The sequence below is a fragment of the Aethalodelphis obliquidens genome, unplaced genomic scaffold (assembly GCF_003676395.1).
Source record: "Aethalodelphis obliquidens isolate GAN/ISIS:26980383/991018 unplaced genomic scaffold, ASM367639v1 scaffold53, whole genome shotgun sequence".
In the NCBI taxonomy this organism is placed as follows: Eukaryota; Metazoa; Chordata; class Mammalia; order Artiodactyla; family Delphinidae; genus Aethalodelphis; species Aethalodelphis obliquidens.
Window position 1 is genome coordinate 3,013,602 of NW_020837997.1, and position 20,516 is coordinate 3,034,117.

At 52.9% G+C, this 20,516-nt stretch overlaps 2 protein-coding genes across 2 annotated transcripts; one reads left to right on the forward strand and one right to left on the reverse strand.

The window, feature by feature from the left end:
* Window positions 1-6,970: 6,970 nt before the first annotated feature.
* Window positions 6,971-9,447, forward strand: GDF15 (growth differentiation factor 15). The gene is made up of 2 exons (XM_027084711.1): window positions 6,971-7,360; window positions 8,534-9,447. The coding sequence occupies exons 1-2, from the start codon at window positions 7,078-7,080 to the stop codon at window positions 9,175-9,177; spliced, it is 927 nt and encodes a 308-aa protein (XP_026940512.1). The 5' UTR covers window positions 6,971-7,077; the 3' UTR covers window positions 9,178-9,447.
* A 2,235-nt stretch (window positions 9,448-11,682) lies between these two features.
* LRRC25 (leucine rich repeat containing 25) lies at window positions 11,683-15,762 on the reverse strand. Its single transcript, XM_027084710.1, has 3 exons — window positions 15,594-15,762; window positions 14,275-15,074; window positions 11,683-12,394 (listed from the first exon to the last, which is right to left on the reverse strand). Exons 2-3 carry the CDS (start codon window positions 15,063-15,065, stop codon window positions 12,256-12,258), a joined length of 930 nt encoding a protein of 309 aa, XP_026940511.1. The 5' UTR covers window positions 15,066-15,074; window positions 15,594-15,762; the 3' UTR covers window positions 11,683-12,255.
* Window positions 15,763-20,516: the final 4,754 nt, after the last annotated feature.

Below are 20,516 nucleotides of genomic sequence, written 5' to 3' on the forward strand. Positions count from 1 at the left end.
CCAGCCGCTCCGCGGCATGTGGGATCCTCCCGGACCGGGGCACGAACCCGTGTCCCCTGCATCGGCAGGCGGACTCCCAACCACTGCGCCACCAGGGAAGCCCCTGTTCTTCCCCTTTTAAAAAACTCCTAACTCAGGGGCCAAGGTGGAGTGGATTGGAGGCTGGTCTCTCACTCCCTTGCTTGGTGCCCTGCAATAAACGTTGTGCTTTCCTTCAACACAACCTGGTGTCAGTAGATTGGCTTTGTTGCATGTAGGGTGAGCTGACCCGAGTTCAGTTTGGTAACAGTAGGTGCTCAAAATTTTTGCCCGGGTATTCCCCTCCACACTTTGCTGCAGATGTAGGTGTCTCTCCACACCATCGCCATCATTCACTGCTGTGATGTTTCTCAGGGAATTTCATGGCCCTTCTCTGGACCACACCTCCCTTGATGAACTGATACAGATCCCTCAGTCCCTGTGAATGTGACCTCATTTGGACAAAGGGTCTTTGCAGAAGTAATTAAGTTAAAGATCTTGAAATGAGACTGTTCTGGATTTACACTGGGCCCTAAATACAGTAAGTCCCCTACATATGAACCTTCAAGTTGCGAACTTTCAAAGATGCGAACGTACATTCCATCAACGTGGGACGTGAGTGAAACTGCAGCTTGCCCTCCGTCTCCTATTGCTGACGATCCTTCAGCTCTACCATCTCCCACCTCCTCTCCCTTCACCAGTCAGTCACTCTTCTTGCCTGTTCACTCGATGCCAGCCCCTGTATGCCAGCTGTGGTACTGTACTACTGTACTTTTCAAGGGACTGTACTGTAAGATTTTAAATGTTTTCTTTATTTTTTTGTGTTTGTTTGTTTTGTATGTATTATTTGTGTGAAAAGTATTATAAACCTATTACAGTACAGTACTATATAGCCGATTGTGTTAGTTGGGTACGTTGGCTAACTTTGTTGGACTTACAAATTGGACTTATGAACGCGCTCTCAGAATGGAACTCGTTCGCACGTAGGAGACTTACTGCATACTGACAGGTGTCCTTAGAGAAGAGGAGGGATAGACAGAGAAGAGGAGGAGGCCATGGGAAATCAGAGGCAGAGACTGAAGTGATGCAGCCACAAGCCAAGGAACACCTGGGGCCCCCAGAAGCTGGAAGAGGCAAGGAAGCCTCCTCCCCCAGAGCCTTTGGAGGGAGCACGGCCCTGCCAACCTATGATTTCAAAGTTCTGGCTTCCAGAACTGTGACAGAATAAGTTTCTGTTGTTTTAAACTACCCACTTTGTGGCAATTTACTATGGCAGCCGCAGGAAACTAACATAATGATACTGGGACTTGGTCCCAGAAAGCTCTGGTCTGACAGGGCACAGAGCCAGACTCAGACCCTCCAGGCTCGTGTGGTCAGGATGAGGCCAGAGGGAGGCCCCTCAGCCTGAGGGAACCTGGGCAGAGAACAAGGAAGTCTTACTGGAAGATGGGGCATCAAACTGGGGTTTAAGAGGTAAATAGGAGTTTGCCAGTGGGGGCCATTCTTTCTAAGTAAGCTTGCCCAGACCCATCTGAGCTCAACTCCAGCTGAAGCTGAGATATTATTGGCCAATTACCCATAATACCAATAGTTATTAGTTCTTGGGAGTGTAGCTCCAATCCAACTTCATCTACTCAGTGCTGCCCTATAAGAGGGTAATACTGAGAAACAGGCTGCACTGAGAAAGAGGTTTGGAGAGATTAGTAATGCTTCCCAAATCTGCTTGGCATCTCAAGGACTAAGCCATGATTTGAACCCAGGCTGCCTGTGGACCCCCATCGATGACACAGGCAACATGTTGGCCTGGAGGGACGTTCACAGCTACAGGACAGCAGTTCTCCTTGTCCGTTGAACTCAAGAGATTTTTTAATAACCTGCTTTTTCACCTCTTCTGGATCTCGTGTCATGACTGTGTTTGCCTCACATAATGAGAAACCAACAACTGGGTTTGGGTTGTTTCTTGTGTGTCGCGTGTGTCTGATGAGGGTGCCTACGGCCAGCAGAAGGAAGTGAGGAAAAATTCTAGGAGGTTGGGAGCTAAGCCAAGTGGAGGGAACAGCCTGACCCCCGGCCTCTGTGCTCTGTTTACCTCTGCCGTGGCGTGGCCTCTGGGGCTCGTGGAAGCTGCCAGTGAGGAATGCAGGGTCCCGGCCGACTGAGCTCATCGCTGGCTGGCTGCCTGTGGCCTGCCCCACTGTTCCTCCCAGCTTGGCCATGGGACTGGCCATGAGATCATCGGCTAACAATGCTGTGAAGGGGAGCCAGATCGGCCTGGCTGCCAGCATTCCAGAATTTGGTGAAGTGGAAACCACCATGGAGCTAATGTCATCCTTTCCTGTCCCTAGGGACCACCCACGGGCTGTGTCCCCTTGTGAAGTTCCAGGAATAAAGGGAACTAATTACTGGTCCTGCTCGTAAAGTGACAGACACCCACTCATGAGTCAGCAGCTCCACTCCTGGACATGCACAGTGGAATACTATACAGCAAGGAAAAAGAACAAGGCACACAATAGGTGAAGAACACAGCCATTCACAGCCATGGTGTTGAGTGAAAGTCACCAGACAGAAAAGAGGATGCACTGGCTGGTTCTGTTTACATCAAGTTAGGAAACAGGCAAACTCATCCATGGTAACAGAGGTGGGTACAGCTGTTATCTGAAGGTAGGGAGAGTGATGGAGCTGGGAATGTTCTGGAACCTCATTTCGGGAGGTGGTTATGTGAAATGTCATCGAACTCAACACCTAAGATTAGGCCTTTTTGCATTCTGTAAGTCATATCGTGATAAAAATTTAAAAATAAAAAGGCAGGGCTTCCCTGGTGGTGCAGTGGTTGAGAGTCCACCTGCCGATGCAGGGGACGCGGGTTCGTGCCCCGGTCCGGGAAGATCCCACATGCCGCAGAGTGGCTAGGCCCGTGAGCCATGGCCGCTGGGCCTGCGCATCCAGAGCCTATGCTCCGCAACAGGAGGGGCCGCAGCAGTGAGAGGCCCGCGTACTGCAAAAAAATAAATAAATAAATAAATAAAATAATAAATAAATAGGCAGAGGACTGTAGAAAACATTTTTGTGATGCCTCAAAAAGTTACACATAGAATGATCATATGATCCAGCAATTCCCTTTCTGGGTACAACCTCACAAGAATTGAAAACAGGTCCTCCAATCTTCATGTATGTGTTCGAGAAAACACTACTCACAATAGTTGAAAAGGTGGAAACAACCCAATGACCATCAACGGATGAATGGATGAATGAAGTGTGGTGTCTTCACATGCTGGAATACTATTCAGTCATAAAAAAGAGAAAAGCACTGACACACACTCCAACATAGATGAGCCCTGAAAACACGCTGAGTGAAAGAAGCCAGATCTAAAAGGCCACATGCTGCACGATTCTGTTTATATATGTGATATTGTGACTTATAATAAGAAATATACATTTGGTCTTCCACCCCATTTCTGGCATAGAGCTCCTAAAACCCTTGGGATTTCCTGTGAAGAGAGAGATAAAGGTGTCTTTCGTTAGGTTATAGAGGTGACTTTTGAAAAACAACTCAAGGATAGAGGCTGGTTGCTAGGAGCACAAATCATGCAATTAGAGGGTTGGAACATTCAGCCCCAACCTCCCTATACCGCCCAGTTCTGGGGATGGAAGAGGGGTTGGAGCTAGAGTTCAATCATCAATGGCCAATGACTTAATCAACTGTGCCTATGTAACGAAGCTTCCATAAAACCCCGAAGGATGGGCTTCGGAGAGCTTCTGGGTTGATGAACATGCAGAGGTGCTGGGAGGGTGGTGTGCTGGAAGAGGACATGGAAAATCCATGCCCTTTTCACATACCTTGCCCTATGCATCTCTTCCATCTGGCTGTTGATCCGTTTCCTTTATTTTTTTTAAATATAAATTTATTTATTTATTTACTTTTGGTTGCGTTGGGTCTTCGTTGCTGCACACGGGCTTTCTCTAGTTGCGGCGAGCGGGGGCTGCTCTTTGTTGCGGTTCACGGACTTTGCATTGCGGTGGCTTCTCTTGTCGCGGAGCATGGACTCTAGGTGCGTGGGCTTCAGTAGTTGTGGCACGCGGGCTCAGCAGTTGTGGCTCGCGGGCTCTAGAGTGCAGGCTCAGTAGTTGCGGTGCAGGGCTTAGTTGCTCCACGGCATGTGGGATCCTCCCGGACCAGGGGTCGAACCGTGTCCCCTGCCTTGGCCGACGGATTCTCAACCGCTGCGCCACCAGGGAAGTCCCTCCCTTTCCTTTAATATCCTTTGTAATAAACCTGTAATCTAGTGAGTGAATGGATTTCCTGAGTTCTCTCACTGGCTCTAGCAAATTAATCAAACCCAAGGAAGGGATTATGGAAACCTCTGATTTATAGCCATTGGTCAAAAGTACAGGTGACCACCTGGACTTGTGACTGGCATCTAAAGAGGGGTGGTGGAGGGCAGTCTTGTGGTACTGAGCCCTTAAGCCGTGGGGTCTGATGCTATCTCTGGGTAGACAGTGCCATAACTGAGTTGAATTATAGGACACCCAGCTGGTGTCAGAGAATTGTTCATGTGGGGAAAGAATGTTTAATATGAAATGTCCAGAACAGGCAAGTCCATAGAGATAGAAGGCAGATTAGTGGCTGCCAGGGGCTGGGGGAGGGGGGATGGGGAGTGACTGCTAATGGGGACGGGGTCTCCTTTTGGGGTGATGAAAATATTCTGGAACTAGGGCTTCCCTGGTGGCGCAGTGGTTGAGAGTCCGCCTGCCGATGCAGGCGACACGGGTTCGTACCCCGGTCCAGGAGGATCCCACATGCTGCGGAGCGGCTGGGCCCGTGAGCCATGGCCGCTGGGCCTGCGCGTGCCGAGCCTGCGCTCCGCAACCGGAGAGGCCACAACAGTGAGGGGCCTGCGTACTGGGAAAAAAAAAAAAGGAAAATATTCTGGAACTAGACACAGGTGGTGGTTTCACAACACTGTGAATGTACTAAATGCCACTCAATCGCTCACTTTATTTATTTATTTTAAAAATTTATTTATTTATTTATTTTGGCTGCATTGGGTCTTCGTTGCTGCGCGTGGGCTTTCTGTAGTTGCGGCGAGCGGGGGCTATTCTTCGTTGCGGTGCGCGGGCTTCTCATTGCGGTGGCTTCTCTTGTTGCGGAGCATGGGCTCTAGGCGCGCGGGCTTCAGTAGCTGTGGCGCATGGGCTTAGTTGTTCCGCGGCATGTGGGATCTTCCTGGACCAGGGCTCGAACCCATGTTCCCTGCATTGGCAGGCGGATTCTTAACCACTGCGCCACCAGGGAAGTCCTGTTCACTTTAAAAGTTGAATTTTCTGTGAATTTCCTGGGGAGGCTCATACCTGGGAGGCATGAGAAGCTGTCCCATGACAGCTTTCCAAGAGAGGTAAGGAGGTGAGTGGTGATGGCTTCCGAGAAACTCCCCCCAGGCCTCCAAACTCTGGGTTCCCAGGGCACCCAGGAATTCTGACAAGACTCAGTGAGGTCTGCGTGGCCTGTGTGGACACGTGCAAGATCCTATGGTGAGATCGTCCCCTACAACTCTACCTACCTTACTTGCCCCTCAAAGTCTTTGTTTCCTTATCCCTAGAAAGGAACTGAGTCCCATGGAAAGAAGAGGACTGGTCCAGCCTCCCAACCAGCTGCAGTCAGTTGGACATGATGGTGACATGAGCAGAGAGACGTCTCTACTAAGCACCTGCTGAATGCCCGGGGCATCACATCAAGAGCCTCAGCCCTCCACCCCCATAGCTGGGCGATAATCCCACTGACAGAAGCTGAGGCTGAGACCCAGTGGAGCCAGAGGCTTGGTGGGACTCACACAGCTGGAGGTGGGGAAGGCCTGGACTCCATTTCTCCAGTAGGAGCCTTGCTGTGTGACACCCCTCCTTGTATCTGTTGCCTGCACACACCCCGTCACACTTTACACACCCCCACGATCTGCTTTGCACAGTGGCCCATCCTGAGGCCAGGAAGCTGGGAGTAGGCACAGGGATGGATGCCTGGGGCCAGGAGTCCTGAGCAGTAGGGCAAGGGCTGGGTACCCCAGGAGAAAGGATGTTCCTGGGGCACCCTCTACCCCTCTATCCTCTGGTGACTGGACTTGATACCAGCCTTCACTACCCCAGGCCCCGGCACCCCAATTCTCTGCCACCTCTTCTTCAGGCCCAGCCAAAGGATGGGGGCCCAGAGTAGCTTCATCCCTGCCCAAGCCTTCAAGAAGCCCCCAGTCTGGGGCAGACAGAGACAAGCAAGCACACACACTCCCAGCGCTGTGGGGTCAGGGCTGGGCTGGAGGAAGGCATGGGGTTGGAAGCACCCTGCTGAGCCTGGAAAGGAAATGTCAGAAGGCTTCCTGGAGGAGGGGCTTTCTGAGTAGGGTTTTGAGGAATGGATAGGAGTTCCCCAGCTGAAGATGAGTAACTGCAAAAACACCCAGTTTATCAAGCACCTGCTATGTGCCTGGTCCTGTCCTTTACACCTCATTTGACCTTCTCTCCAGTGAAAGTCTCAATCCTTCCTTATTTTCCAGATGAAGAAATAGAGGTGTGATGGAGAGGAATGGTTTGCCCCAGGTTGCACTTTCTGGCCGTTTTTTTTTTTCCTCTGCTTCCTTTGTTTTTCACTATCTTCAGCCTTTGACCCTAAGCAAAGAGGGGAGAGCAGGAATCTCATCAGGGAAGAAAGCCACCTCATCCCTTAAGCTCCTGTTGTGGAGTTTAGCACATAGTAATAAATCTTTTTTGAGAAAATTATTCTTCCCTCCAGTCCACCAAGCTGGGATGATGTCCCCATTTCACAGAAGAGGATACTGAGGCTCAGAGAGGCTCCTGAGGGGGATTTCCCAGCATACCGAGGAGCTCCTACCCATCAGAAAGCACTGCCCCCTGAAAAGCAGCCGAAGACCCCGCCCAGTTGTGGTCCCTGGAGTGTTTACTCTGCACCCACGGTGGGCGGGACCAGGCAGGCGGGGGCGGACAAAGTCCGGGGACTATAAAGGCTAGTCCAGCAGCGTCCGGTCAGTCCCAGCTTAGAGCTTAACTAACACAGCCATGCCAGGGCAGAGACCGACACCACCACACTGCTCTCCGATGCTGCTGATGCTGTTCATGTTCTCCTGGCTGCCGTCGCGAGGCGCCCTATCTCTGGCCCAGGAGCACCTCCCCACTTTCCCGGGACCCTCAAACGTGCACTCCAGTCCTGATGTCTCCAGATTCCGGGAGTTGCGGAAACGCTACGAAGATTTGCTGACCCGGCTTCGGGCGAACCAGACCCGGGAAGACTCGAACCCGGACCTCATTCCCCTTCCTCAAGTCCTGGTAGTCACTCCAAAGCGTGAGTAAAATCTCGGAGACCCCACACTGGGCAGCTCCCATCATTTAACCAGTGGTTCTTAAACATAGAGGCCTAGACCTGCCGCCGAGCCTCAGTTTTCCCATCCATGAACCCGGCAAGAAAGTCACCCCTCGAGGCTGATGGGGGAACTAAAGGCTGGGTTTGCATCAGGACCAGGCGAGGCTTAGCCAACCTGAGATGTTACAACACCTCCCCGGGTGGCAGATGGGGAAACTAAGGCCAGAGAATCCAGAGACTCTACTGAACACTCCAAGAGTCCGGAGAACCCAGAGACAAGGTTGGGCGAGGGCACGTGGTCCCTGCTCTTGGATGTGAGGAAAGGGTTGGAGGGGGATTTCCAGTGGGAAGGATCCAGGGGTCCGGCGGAAGGGCGGGACGGGGAAAGGGACAGAGAGGTGCACAGAGATGCGCAGAACCTGCTTGGGCTGGTTCCGAATCTGATGCAATCGCGCGCCAAGGCACTGCTAAAGTTGCACGTGACTGGTGCCTTAGGGAGGGAGTGGAGTATTTTCACGCCCTCCACCGAGCCTCCAGCGGATGGAGGGGGTGCAAGGAGATGTGGGCTGCGCTAGGAACTGGGAGTTGAGGGGAGGATGTCAGGCCAGAAGGAAGAGCTCTTATCCCGCCCTAATCCCACTTGTGCTGTGGGACTCCAGGAAAACTTCCCTCTCTCTGAGCCTAGTGACTGGGTTGCGAGCCCTCAAACCTCAGTCTCCCCAGTCTCCCCAACATCTGTACCAGCCTGGAGGTCTGAGAATCCTGGGGAGCCAGACACCCTTCATTTCTCAGATATGGAGGCAACCAGAGAGTTGAAAACACAGTAGCTCGTTAACTAAGCACCTACTATGTGTCAGACACAGTGGTGACCAAGCAGACAGAAATCCCCGCTGAGATTCTGGTGGGGGAGGCAAATAATAGACAACCAAATAAAATAGGTCGGTGCCAATTTTAGGCAGGCTGGAGTGGTATGTAACCAGCCATGCTGAGATTCAGGGGAGGAGTGTGGCCGGTAGAGGAAGTAGCTTGTGCAAAGGCCGTGAGGTAAGATCTAGCTTGGGGTGTTGGAGGAAATGGGCACACACACACACCACCACCACCCCGCGCCCGGCACACAGTAAGCCCGTGAATGACTGGTTTCCCTCTCTCCCATAGTGCGACTTGGACCAGGCGGCCACCTGCACCTGCGCATCCCCCGGGTCGACTTAACTGAGGCGCTCCCGGCAGCCTCCCGCCTGCATAGGGCCCTTCTCCGGCTGTCCCCGAAGGCGCGGAGCTCGTGGGACGTGACGCGGCCACTACAGCGTCAGCTCAGCCTCGGAAGCTCCCGGGCTCCCGCAATACGCCTGCGACCGTTGCGGCGACCGGACCAGTTGCTGGAGGCATTGTCTTCTGCACAGCCCCAGCTTGAGCTGCACTGGCGGACAAGCGCCACCAGGGGACGACGCCACGCGCATGCTCGCACCCGGGACGGTTGCCCGCTAGGGGAGGGGCGCTGCTGTCGCCTGCAGAGCCTGCGCGCGTCGCTCGAGGACCTGGGCTGGGCTGACTGGGTGTTGGCGCCGCGCGAGCTGGACGTGCGCATGTGCACCGGCGCGTGCCCGAGCCACTTCCGATCGGCTAACACGCACGCGCAGATGCAAGCGCGCCTGCATGGCCTGAACCCTGATGCTGCGCCTGCCCCATGCTGCGTGCCAGCCAGCTACGATCCGGTGGTGCTCATGCACCAAGACAGCGACGGCCGCGTGTCACTCACGCCCTTCGACGACCTCGTGGCCAAGGACTGCCACTGCGTGTGAGCAGCCCTGGTCCTTCACTTATGGCACAAATGCAATGGAAATGACTTCAGTTGTCCTTGTCTGTCTAGTGGGCTCGTGGAACCTGAAATACCCGATTCCTAACCATTGCTGTCTGCTCCCTCCTGGCCCAAACCTATGTATTTATGTTTGTATTTATTATTAATTTATTGGGGTGATCTGCCTGGGAATTGGAGGGCTGGGGAGGCGTGGTCTGACAGGGTGTGCGTTTATGGAAAACTCTGGTAATAAAAATGAAGCTGTCTGACCTGACCCCTGTGGTGTCCAGGATGGAGCTGGTGACCTTGGGAAGAGCCCACCCCCGCTGGCCTCAGTTCCCTCAGGGGAGCTGATATGAGATGATTGGAACAGTCCGGGGAATGGGTGGCAGGACGTTCTTGGGGATGCCAAGAGATTGGACAGTGGTCACGATGCCAATGGTCCTCAAGCGCAGCCGGGGACATCCCTCTCTCTGTTTCTGTGCTTCTCTACCTCCCCATTCCTCTGCTTTTGTTTCTGAGACCCTTTTGGGTCTCAGCCTCCCTCCATCTCTTCTGATCTCTCAGTACTCCTGTTTCCGTAATTATCTGGCCCTGTCTCTATCACCATCCTGCTCTCTCTCCCTCCATGGGGGTCACCTTTCCAAACACAGGCAGCCCGGAGTCACGTGCATTGTGTGTGACTCTGCCCCCGACCTGGAAGAGTCCCATTACTTCTCCTGTTTGTGGCACCTCCCTTCATGTTAATCATGCCTTTATCCTTTCATATAAAAAGAGCAGGGAGAGGGACTTCCCTGGTGGCACAGTGGTTAAGAATCCACCTGCTAAAGCAGGGGACGTGGGTTCGAGCCCTGGTCCGGGAAGATCCCACGTGCCATGGAGCAACTAAGCCCGTGTGCCACAACTACTGAAGCCCGCATGCCTAGAGCCCATGCTCTGCAACAAAGGAATCCACTGCAATGAGAAGCCTGAGCACCGCAATGAAGAGTAGCCCCCGCTCGCCACAACTAGAGAAAAGCCCGTGCACAGCAATGAAGACCCAACGCAGCCAAAAATAAATTAATTAACTAACTAATTTTAAAAAAAGAGCAGGGAGAAGTAAGTTGTGAAGAACGTTTTCATGCACACCACATCTCCCAGGTTATATCTTTTCCTACTTAGGATCTTAGAATTGCTGAGCTGTACCAAGCCCAGCCCCTTCCCCACACCCACTTGCCTGTTCACCCTGAGGAACTGTCATGGGAGTCTGGAGGGCAGAGCACCCAGCTTCAGCAGTGAGTGAGATGTGTCCCCTGTGAACCCCAGCATCCAGAGGCAGATCTGAATGACTGCAGGTGCCCCGAATGTATTCAGTGAGTACCCACTTTGTGCCAGGCCATGGCTGGGCACTGAGGACACGAAAGAGCAACGTAGGCAAAATTTTACGACTCCATTCAAGCTCAGCTGAGTGCAGGGACAAATGAGTATAAGATAAATCATAAGTGGCTGATGGTAGTAAGAATCGTGCAAAGAGGTCAACCCAGGCAATGCATTAGTGAGCAGAGGAAGACAGATTTTTGGCAGCAGGAGTGGGGGCTCGAGTAGTGTCTAGGGCAGGGATGCAGGGGTGCAAGGAAGCTGAAGACCCTCATAGGTTGCCTCTCCCACCCTGGGTCACTCCCAGGTGTTGGGGAAGCCAAGGGAACCTCAAAATTAAACTCAATGTCAGGATCACCCAAAGGTAGCAGCTGCCATACTGAGTCTCTCCCCAAACATCAACTGCTGCCTTTGCCGGACACTGCTGCCCATGTGACCCTTCACACCTCCAGGCTGGTCCCCCTGCCCAGTGTGCCTTGTCCTTTCTACTTCTCGAACACCTATGCATCCTTCAAAACACACTTCAGATTCCCCTCTTATGTACAGTCCTTTTTAAACTCCTTCATTCATCTCCCTCTGGGGACCGTCGTTCCATCTCTCCTTCTGGCCCAGGCTTGACCTCCCAGGACTGGGGGTGTCTGTGTCCAGCTCTGTCTCCCCTAGTTTGGGGGCTTGGCAGGAGTCGGGCTGGGAGCAGCTGACAGGAAACCCAGCTGAGGCATGAGCTTGAACAAACTCTTGAAATACACTGAGCTCTGGGAGTGATGAACTCTGCCTGAGGAGGAACCAGGGAAGGGTTCTCAGAGTGGCATTGGCATTGCACCTGGGCCTTGAAGGATGAGTTAAGGTATCTCAGCATATTAGAGCTAAAACAGCCTTAGAGGCCAATTTTAATCACCTTGTTTTACAGATGGGGGAACTGAAGCCCAGAGGGTTAATGGCAGAGTCAGGAAGTGGACCCATGCCTCCTGATGCCCAGACCAGAGTTCTGCATCTGTATTTAGATGCTTAAGAGTGAGAAAACGTGGAAGGGGATGGCAATCTGGGCAAAAGGAAAGGCATGGGTAAATGACATGAGAAAATGAAAGCTTCAGGAGGGAGGTGAGCTTGATGGAGAGGAGACCCAGACCAGAAGGGCAGAGGAATGGGAGAGGGCAGTGGGTTGGGCAGGGCTGGGTCACGCAGGTCTCAACCACCAGGCTGAGAATCTGGGGGCAGTGGGGAGCCATAGAGTGTGTGTGAGCGGGGGAGGGGCGCAGTCCCATTCATGAGTTATAAGGATCCCTTTGAGGCTAGTGTGGGCTGCCCTGGGGGGCCAAGTCTGGATACCAGGCACCTGAGAAGGGGGCCTGAGAGTGACAGAGGGGAGAGACTGGAGGTTGGGAGCAATTTGGGAGTCCCAGAGCTCTCGTCTTGGAAGCCCAGCAGCCTCATCTGTCCCGCAGAATTTATTGGGCAATACTTGCACACCAACGGGAGGGTGACGACAGAGTTCACACGTTGACCCTCCCATCCCTGTGTTGGGGTCTCTCCTTCTCCACTTCTAGCAGCCGAGTGGCCTGAGGAGCAGAGTGGTCTAGGGAGGGGGCTGCAGAGCCTCCCTGGGGCCTCAAGGATGATCCTTCCCTGGCCCCATTCCTCAGATGGGAAGACTGAGGCCAGGGAAGATCCAGGGTGCCCCAAGTCACCTGGAAGGGGGTAGGCTGGAGTTTGAGATGTTGAAGGCTCAGCGCCCAGAGATCACATACTCTTCTTCATCCGATGGGGCCTGGCCCAGCGACTGCAAGTTGCAGTAGACAGGCTGGGAATCATGGTGGCGGCTCTCATAGTTCATGTAGAAGTCGTTGTCCTCTGAAGGGTGAGGCCTGTGGGGACAGACAGATGGGAGGGCAGGTAGGATTCAGGGAGTGGGCACATCAGCTTTGAGAGGCAACGTAGTTCAGGGCAATTGAGTCCACTCCTAATATTTACATATGAGAAAAGTGAGTCATGGGGCAGTGTTCTCCCAGCCTGGCCCAACTTTCTGTGAGGAAAGCAGGTAAGGGGCAGTGATTCAGGGAATATTCTGTGGATTCAGCGTTGTAACGCTGTGGTCCAAGGACCTTGAGTCATTGTAGGGTTTTTTTCTTCCTTAAAGTTGAGATGGTTGCCCATTTTTTTACATTAAATTCTAGATTTTGTTTTCCTCTTGAAAAACTGGAAGCTCTAGTCACACCAGCCACATGAACACAAGTAGCTGGAGCTGAACCAGTGCCCCTTCAGATGGGAAATGTTTTCACCAGGTCCCCAGAAGCAGCTGAATTTGTGGTCTTGATACAAAAATAAATCTCTGAGCCTCAGTTTCCCCATCCACAAAATGGATCAGGGAGGAGGTAGCTTCTTAGGAATGTCTTGCTATGGTGGGCAAGACACCCAGAGAAGAACTTTCCTGCCTCCAGAACATCCTAACACCCCCACCCCCGCTCCTCTTGTAAAAAAGGCCACTTTGGGTAAATGGTGTCTATCAGTCATTTGTACTTTAGTATAATTTACTCCAAATACATAAATGGTTGTATGGGGATGGAACTCAGGGTTTGTTTCTTGCTTCTGCTTCTGACCTTGGGCATGTCATTCCCCTGCCTTCCAGAACATCCATTTCTTTCTTTCTTTCTTTCTTTCTTTTTCTTTTTTCAGCCACACCGCATGACTCGTAGGACCTTAGTTCCCCGACCAGGGATTGAACCCGCACCCTCACCAGTGAAAGCACAGCGTCCTAACCACTGGACCACCAGGGAATTTCCAGAACCTCCATCTCTGCAACTTTAAAATGTAGGTTGGGATTGACACATCCAATTCTTAACAGTGTTTTTAGAGGAGACTGGTCCTGAGGTCTTGGTGACAGCGAGGCAGAGGCAAGCATCAGAACACAAGCTGCCTTAGGGAGTGTGGTGCCTTCAACTCCTTACCTCAGCCCACTTCTGCATTTGAGCTCTATTTGCATCTGCTTTGCATATTCTCTTATTTCTCACCAATAGTCTCTCACAGGCCTCCCCACCTTTTGGATTCTGCGGCCGCAAAACCCAGCCACGACCAAGCTCTTCCCTTCCTGCTTGGATCCTCCCAGCCCCCTCCAACTTCAGCCCTGATGTCTTGCCTTCTCAAAACACATCCACAGCAGATTCTCTGTTCTCTCCCACTGCCAGGCTTTTGCCCTTCCTTGTGCCTGCCCCCCTGAAATCCCCTCCACTCCCTCATCCAACCTGGAAAAGTTGAACCCATCTATCTAAGCCCAGGCAACTTTGGAGGCAGGACTTTGTGGGGTAGAGAGAGACACAGATGGCTCTCTTAGCATCTCCTGTGTGTCAGAAGGAGACCGGAGTGCTGTCCCATTTTACAGAGACCGAAACAGAAGTTCAGAGACGGCCCTGGGTCACACGACATCTGAGCCCAGGCCGCTGACTGCTACCGCAGAACCCCGACTCTGCCTTGAACACCTGCCTCCTCTCTCCCAATCCTTGGCAGCCAGAAGCTGGGTTTGCAGGTCATGAGAGGAACACTTGTCTCCTACACAAGAACTCAATTCTTATCCCAACTCCATGAGGCAGAGGGCTGTTATTGTCCCCATTTTATCGGTGAAGAAACGGTGACCCAGAGAGGTGGAAATGACTTGCCCAAGATCACACAGCCTGTAAGAGGCAGAGCTGGGAATTGAACCCTGGCCATCTGGCTCCAGGGTCTTGCAAGCAGATGTGTGTGGGTCACTCACCTGTGTTCAGCCCACTGGTGCCTGGCAGCTGGTTGGCCCACAAACATGTTCTCATAGTCAGAAGTGGAAGATCCAGGCAGGGTGGCTGCTGGGAGCTTAGGGCTGAGGCCCCGGCTACTATACCGTGGCTGCTGGCCCGAACCAGACCTGGGACCATTCTGAGCAGCCCACGTTTTGCTCATGCCCCCGCTACTGCCTACCCGACGTCTACAGAGTCTCCACGCCAGCACTGGGCCAGCAATGGCAAGCATGAGGAGCAGGATTCCACTGGCCACCAGAGCTCCTGTGGTTATCATGGTCAGGGGAAGGCCACAGCGCACTTCCAAGAAGGCAGAGACGTTGCGCCAGGCACCGGTGGACACATCCAGGCACAGCAGAGGCTGTGGGCCAGAGCAGTTGTCCCGCCGGACCTCGTGCCAGGGTGATAGGCCACAGCTGCAGTCAGCCCTCAGGTCAACGTCACAGTGTTCGGCCAGTGCCCTGTCCACGAGGTCCAGGGGGTTGTTGGTCACATCCAGGACCTGCAGCTTTCCCAGGTGAGCAAAAAAAAGCGGTGGGAGCTTTCGAAGGCCATTCCCAGACAGGTCGAGATGAAGCACACTGCTGGCCTGCAGAGACTGGTTCTGAGGCAGCAGGCTCAGGTTTTGGCCACTGAAGTTCAGGCATTTGTCCGTGAACTCCCGGGTCCAGTTCACGTCCCCCGAGGACACGTGGCACGACAATTCCTGGCTGCCTGAATGGAGCAGTAACAGCAGCGGCAACGACAGCACCCACACCGGGGCGCCCGCCATGCAAGCAACCTAAGCGGAGACACCGGAATCCAAGCCCCAACCTCAGTCTAGGGTCACCCTCGCCACCTGTGTTTGTTATATACATTTTTAATAGCCGAGAGCAGCTCAGGCCACTTCTGAAGTGTTCAAACTTAGCCCTTCCGCTGGTGGCTCCTCTTTGATTGGCTCTGGCCCCCTGCCTCAGTCTCCCCTTCCGGGGAATGGGTACCTAACCGGGATGCCTCAGGGGCATGGAAGGCGAGGAGGAGACCTGACCCAGACAACCCCTTCCCCTTCTCTCAGATCAGCCCCTTTGGGCTAAGTTGCCCAATTTCCCCCAACATTTCAGGAGCCCTCTCTGGCCAAGTCCGGACTACATGCAAATGAGCCGTTGCCCCGGAAACGACCCCGCCCCTCTGCCTTTCTTTTCCGAACTGCAGGCTGTTGGGAGTCTTGGGCTGGCGGTGGGGGTGGGCGTGGGGGGTGCTGCTGACGGGGTCCCACCAGCTGTGGTTTGCACAGACCCAAGTTCTAGTGCCTCCGTCCTACCTTTCTGGTCCCCCTGCCACGCCTTGGCCTCTGTCGTGCTAGAAGTCTCCGGTGCCGAGGGGCTGCGTCGTGGCTCACCTGGACGCGGGGGTCAGAGGGTCTGACCCTCCGCGGATCCGGATCCACTGCGGTGCCTGGCGCTTCTCAGGCTCTGTACCCAGCGACTCAGGGGAAGAGGAACTGGTGTCGGCTGAAGTGCAGAGGGGAAGAATGAAGAAGATACAGAGACCCGCCCCCACCCCCTCCCCGCTGAAAGGCCTCAAGGACCAGGATTCTTACGGGAAGGGCAGGGGCAGCCTGCTTCCTTCTTGCTGGAACCCAATGACTACATGTCCCCCAGTAACACCCCAACTAACTGCTACCTCATCAGCTCACTTCCTGGTCTCAGCTCAGTTGAATCCCAACCCATGCATTCATTTATTCGTTCAACAAACATCATCCATGCTGAGCCCCCAAGAGACTTCAGTCCTGTCCAGTTGCTTCAGGAGCAACCAGTCTCGGAAAAAGACAGAACCGGACACAGGCACCCCAAGTCTGATGGAGTCAGGTCAAGGCCAGAGTGAGGGACAGGGTACTGGAAGTTTTCCTGGAGAGGAGACATTAGAATTGGGGTTTCAACACATGAGTAGGAGTTTGCCAAGGATTCCTTGGCAAACGGCCTTTGACTTTCCAAGCTCCTAGCCTCTCCCACAAGATCAGAGCTCTCCTCATGTACAAATCATGCCTCCATGCTGCAGGGGGGATGTGAGGAGGGCTCCCTGGGGGAGGGGATGTTGAGTCTGGGGCTTGGAGGATGAGTTGCAGTGGAAGGCAGAAATGAATGCATTGCAGATTCCAGGCAGAAGGCACAGCAGGAGTAAAGGTCCTGCAGCTTGAGAAAGCATGGCCGGCTGGGACAGCGTGGTTAGGAGTGGCTGGAAGGGACTGACTAAATGGAGGAACTGGTGACATGGGCAGGTTGGGGAGGCAGCACAGGCCTCCAAAGCCAGGCGGAGGAGTGGGGCTTTATTCCCAGGGCCAAGCAGGTATGTGAGCAGGGGAGGGGCACTGTGTCGAAAGATTCTTCTGGAGTGAGTCTGGGGTCTGGAGGTGGCAAACCTTTTGAGGAGCCTGGAGTCCCAGAGGGAGAGGGGGAGCTGAGTCAGACCTGAGGGATAGTGACACAAGAGAGATTGAGGAGGGAATGGGTACAGGTAGGCTGGCAGAGAGTCTCAACCTCACTGGGGTCCGGGTTTCAGGCAGACCAGGTTCAAATCCTTTCCAGCCCCTGGCTCACTGCTTGACCTTAACTGTTCTGTACCTCAGTTTTCACATCTGTAAAATGGTACCTCAGTTTCCACATCTGTAAAATGGGACCTCAGTTTCCACATCTGTAAAATGGGATAAATGTCAAGAGTCTTTCCTGGACTCTGGGAGGCTGGAGTCTACTCCCCCACGCTTTCCCCTCTCCTCAGACTCTGCCCCTTTTCCATCTCCAAACTCAGACGAATGGTCAAAGGTCTTGAACTGAGACTTTGGGGAAGGGCTACAATTTGTTCTTCAACAACCCAAAGATACTCACTCCTAGTAAAACACAGCAGATCACAGCAACTCTGAGATACTGTTTGATTCCATCTATCAGATGGGCAAAAATTCAAACGTGTGATGACATCCTGTGCTGGCCAGGCTGTGGGGAAACAGGCAACCCCACACATTGCTGGGGGAGCATCTGTGGTGCAGCCCGATGTAAGGCATCCTGTCACAGAAATGATGAAGGCGCATGCCCACTGATCCAGCATCCCACTCCTGGGACTCCTGAATATTTTCATGTTTACAACATGACAGGGGCAGGAACTGATGAGTGGATAAACTAAATGTAGTCCATCCATACCGTGAACATTATTTGGCCATAAAAAGGAATGAAGCTCTGATACACACTACACGCGGATGAACCTCAAAAACATTATGCTGAGTGAACAAAGCCAGACACAAAAGACTACACAGTGTATGATTTCATTAATATAAAGTGTCCAGAACAGGCAAATCCACAGAGACAGATAGTAGATTAGTGATTGTCAGGGGCTGGGGAGTGGGATACGGAGAGTGACTGCTAATGGGGACGGGGTTTCCTTTTGAGGTAATAAAAATGTTCTGGAACTAAATAGGGATGATGGTTGCACACACTGTGAATGTACTAAAAATCACTGAATTGTTCACTTTAAAGTGGCTAAATTTAAAGTAAATTTTTGTTAAGTGTACTTTGCACAATTTAAAAAAAAAGTCACCTGAAACTTACAAGATATCGTAAATCAACTATACTTGAATAAAAAAATTTTTTTAAGGCAAAAAGATGACAGAGCTACAGGATGATTCATTGCAGCACTGCTTGTTTTATGAAAACAAAAATTGGAAACCACCTAAGGGATTGGTTTGATCAATAACAGCTCATCTATCCTGGGAGGTGCTACAGAGTCATGAAAATGAAATTATAGATCTCTATGAAACAATAAGGAAAGACTCATTCATTTCCTCCACAAACAATTATTAAGCTCCTACTGTGTGCCAGGCACTGGTCTAGGAGCTGCAGATACAGCCATGAACAAAACAGACAAACTCCCAATCCCCGTGGAGTTCTTGTAGTAGTCGGGGAGGCTGGAAACATGCGGAATCTATCAAGAAAATATGGAACTTCCCTGGTGACGCAGTGGTTAAGAACCCGCCTGCCAATGCAGGGGACACAGGTTCGATCCCTGGTCCGTGAAGATCCCACATGCCACGGAGCAACTAAGCCCATGCACCACAACTACTGAACCTGCGCTCGAGAGCCCGCAAGCCGCAACTACTGAGCCCGCATGCCACAGCTACTGAAGCCTGTGCACCTAGAGCCCCTGCTCTGCAACAAGAGAAGCCACCGCAGTGAGAAGCCCATGCGCCGTAATGAAGAGTAGCCCCCTCTCGCCACAACTAGAGAAAGCCCGCACGCAGCAACAAAGACCCAGCACAGCCAAAAATTAATTAATTAATTAAAACATATGTAACAGGTGGCAGAGAAAGTAAAGTTGGGAAGCAAGCAGGGAGGGTGGCAACTTTTTAATGGGATGATCAAGGGAGGGTTTATTGCAAAGGATAAGGGGGCTTATTGAGTAAGGAGGTGGGGGAAGGGCATGCAGGGAGTAGAACAGCCTGTGTAAAGGCCCTGGGGCGAGAGTGGGCCTGGGTGAGAGCAGATGTCTTCAAATGAATATGTTAACTGGGGTGGGGGGGAAAGCAGCTTCCTACAGAAACTTTTTTTTTAAATCGATTTATTTTTGACTGAGTTGGGTCTTCATTGCTGCGTACTGGCTTTCTCAAGTTGCAGTGAGTGGGGGCTACTTCTCATTGCGGTGTGCAGACTTCTCTTGTTGCAGAGCACTGGCTCTAGGTGCACGGGCTTCAGTAGTTGTGGCACACGGACTTACTTGCTCCGTGGTATGTGGGATCTTCCCGGACCAGGGCTCGAACCCATATCCCCTGCGTTGGCAGGTGGATTCTTAACCACTGCGCCACCAGAGAAGCCCCCCTATAGAAACTTTTGATGAAACAGGAAAAACAAATACCCTGGGGTTACCTCTTAGTGGCAGATGGATGGGAGGGAGAAGCTCCCCATGTAAGTTTTTATCTTTTTTCTTTAGAATCCTATCATGTCATGTGAATACAAATCAGTCAACACGTTCAATCCAAACATTGAAATCAGCCAACAAGCACACACAAGAAATCAGGCTTTTAGGATGAGAGGGACAGAGGGGCGCCAGCTGGCGGGCCTGGGTGTGGGTGGATTCCAACACTGAGGCCTCTTAGAATAGGAGGAAATGAGGAAATGAAGTGAAGGAAATGAGGAACTAAAGGGCCAGACACTCAGGCTTGGGGTGGACTATGTGGGCGTGGGACAGGCCGGCTTGGGGCCTGAGACAGTGGGTTCTGGAGGTGGGTCTGGGGGAGCCTGGGGCCTGGGCCTTCCTGCTGCAGCCCTGGCAGGCCATGGCTAGGCTGTGGGAAGAGGGGCTACACTGGCCCTCAACCTGGCTGAGAGGAACCAGAAACTTCCAGAGGGCTCACCTTCATACTCCCCCTCCTGCCCATATGAGTCCCAGGTAGGACCAACCTGTCAGCACAGAGACCTCTGTAGAGCCTCAGAGACACCTAGAGACCTTCAGAAACCCCAGAGAAACCCAGAAAAACTCAGACATCCCCAAGACCCCAGAGATACCTAGAAGAAATTCAGAGACCACTCCCAAAGACAAAGACAGAGATGCGGGGCGTACCCTGGGGTAACCCAGCCTCAGGGCCACCAACTTGTGGTCCCACAGTTTTGCCACATTTGCCCAACACCCTCCGATCCCCAGTACGCACCCTGTGCTGAGTGAGGCCTCGGTGTGTCCCCAGGAGCCCCTGGTCTGGGGAGCTGGAGAGGGGCCAAGGGTTTCCCCTCCCCACATCCACCTCCAGCTCCGTTCCGAGGCTCTCACACTTATCTGGAATCAACCCCTCTCCGCCTCCGAGCTTCCCCAGGGTGAGGCCTCTAATCCTCTGGCCTCAGCCCCTTCCTGCCGTCTCCATTCTCCCTGTGACAGCCTTTGAACTACCGACACCCCCATCCCCTGGCTGTGGTCTGGCTACTCTTAGAATCCAGTCTCACCCCAGGGAGGGTCTAGGGCAGGTTGCTAGGCAGCCCAAGCCACAGTAGAAGCCCTTTACAGGGCCTGGGGATCTTGAGGCCTCTGAGGAGCTCTGGAGCTGGCTGGTCAGGACCACAGGCAGTTATGATGCCCAAGGGCTGGGCTAAGGTGGCCAAGCAACTTAGGGGCAAACCTGGAACGTGAGCAGACTCCAGCAACTGCAGACCTCCATGCGTTAATTCCGCAAACAGTGCACTGCGCCACTTCATTGTTGTGTGACCTGGGGCCA

What these genes read in the sequence shown, in the direction of transcription:
- GDF15 (XM_027084711.1), top strand. Translation starts at nt 7,078, where the DNA reads ATGCCAGGGCAGAGACCGACACCACCACACTGCTCTCCGATGCTGCTG. An exon ending in CCTGGTAGTCACTCCAAAGC is followed by an intron (nt 7,361 to 8,533) that starts GTGAGTAAAATC and finishes TCTCTCCCATAG; the next exon opens with TGCGACTTGGACCAGGCGGC.
- LRRC25 (XM_027084710.1), bottom strand. Translation starts at nt 15,065, where the DNA reads ATGGCGGGCGCCCCGGTGTGGGTGCTGTCGTTGCCGCTGCTGTTACTG. An exon ending in CACCAGTGGGCTGAACACAG is followed by an intron (nt 12,395 to 14,274) that starts GTGAGTGACCCA and finishes CTGTCCCCACAG; the next exon opens with GCCTCACCCTTCAGAGGACA.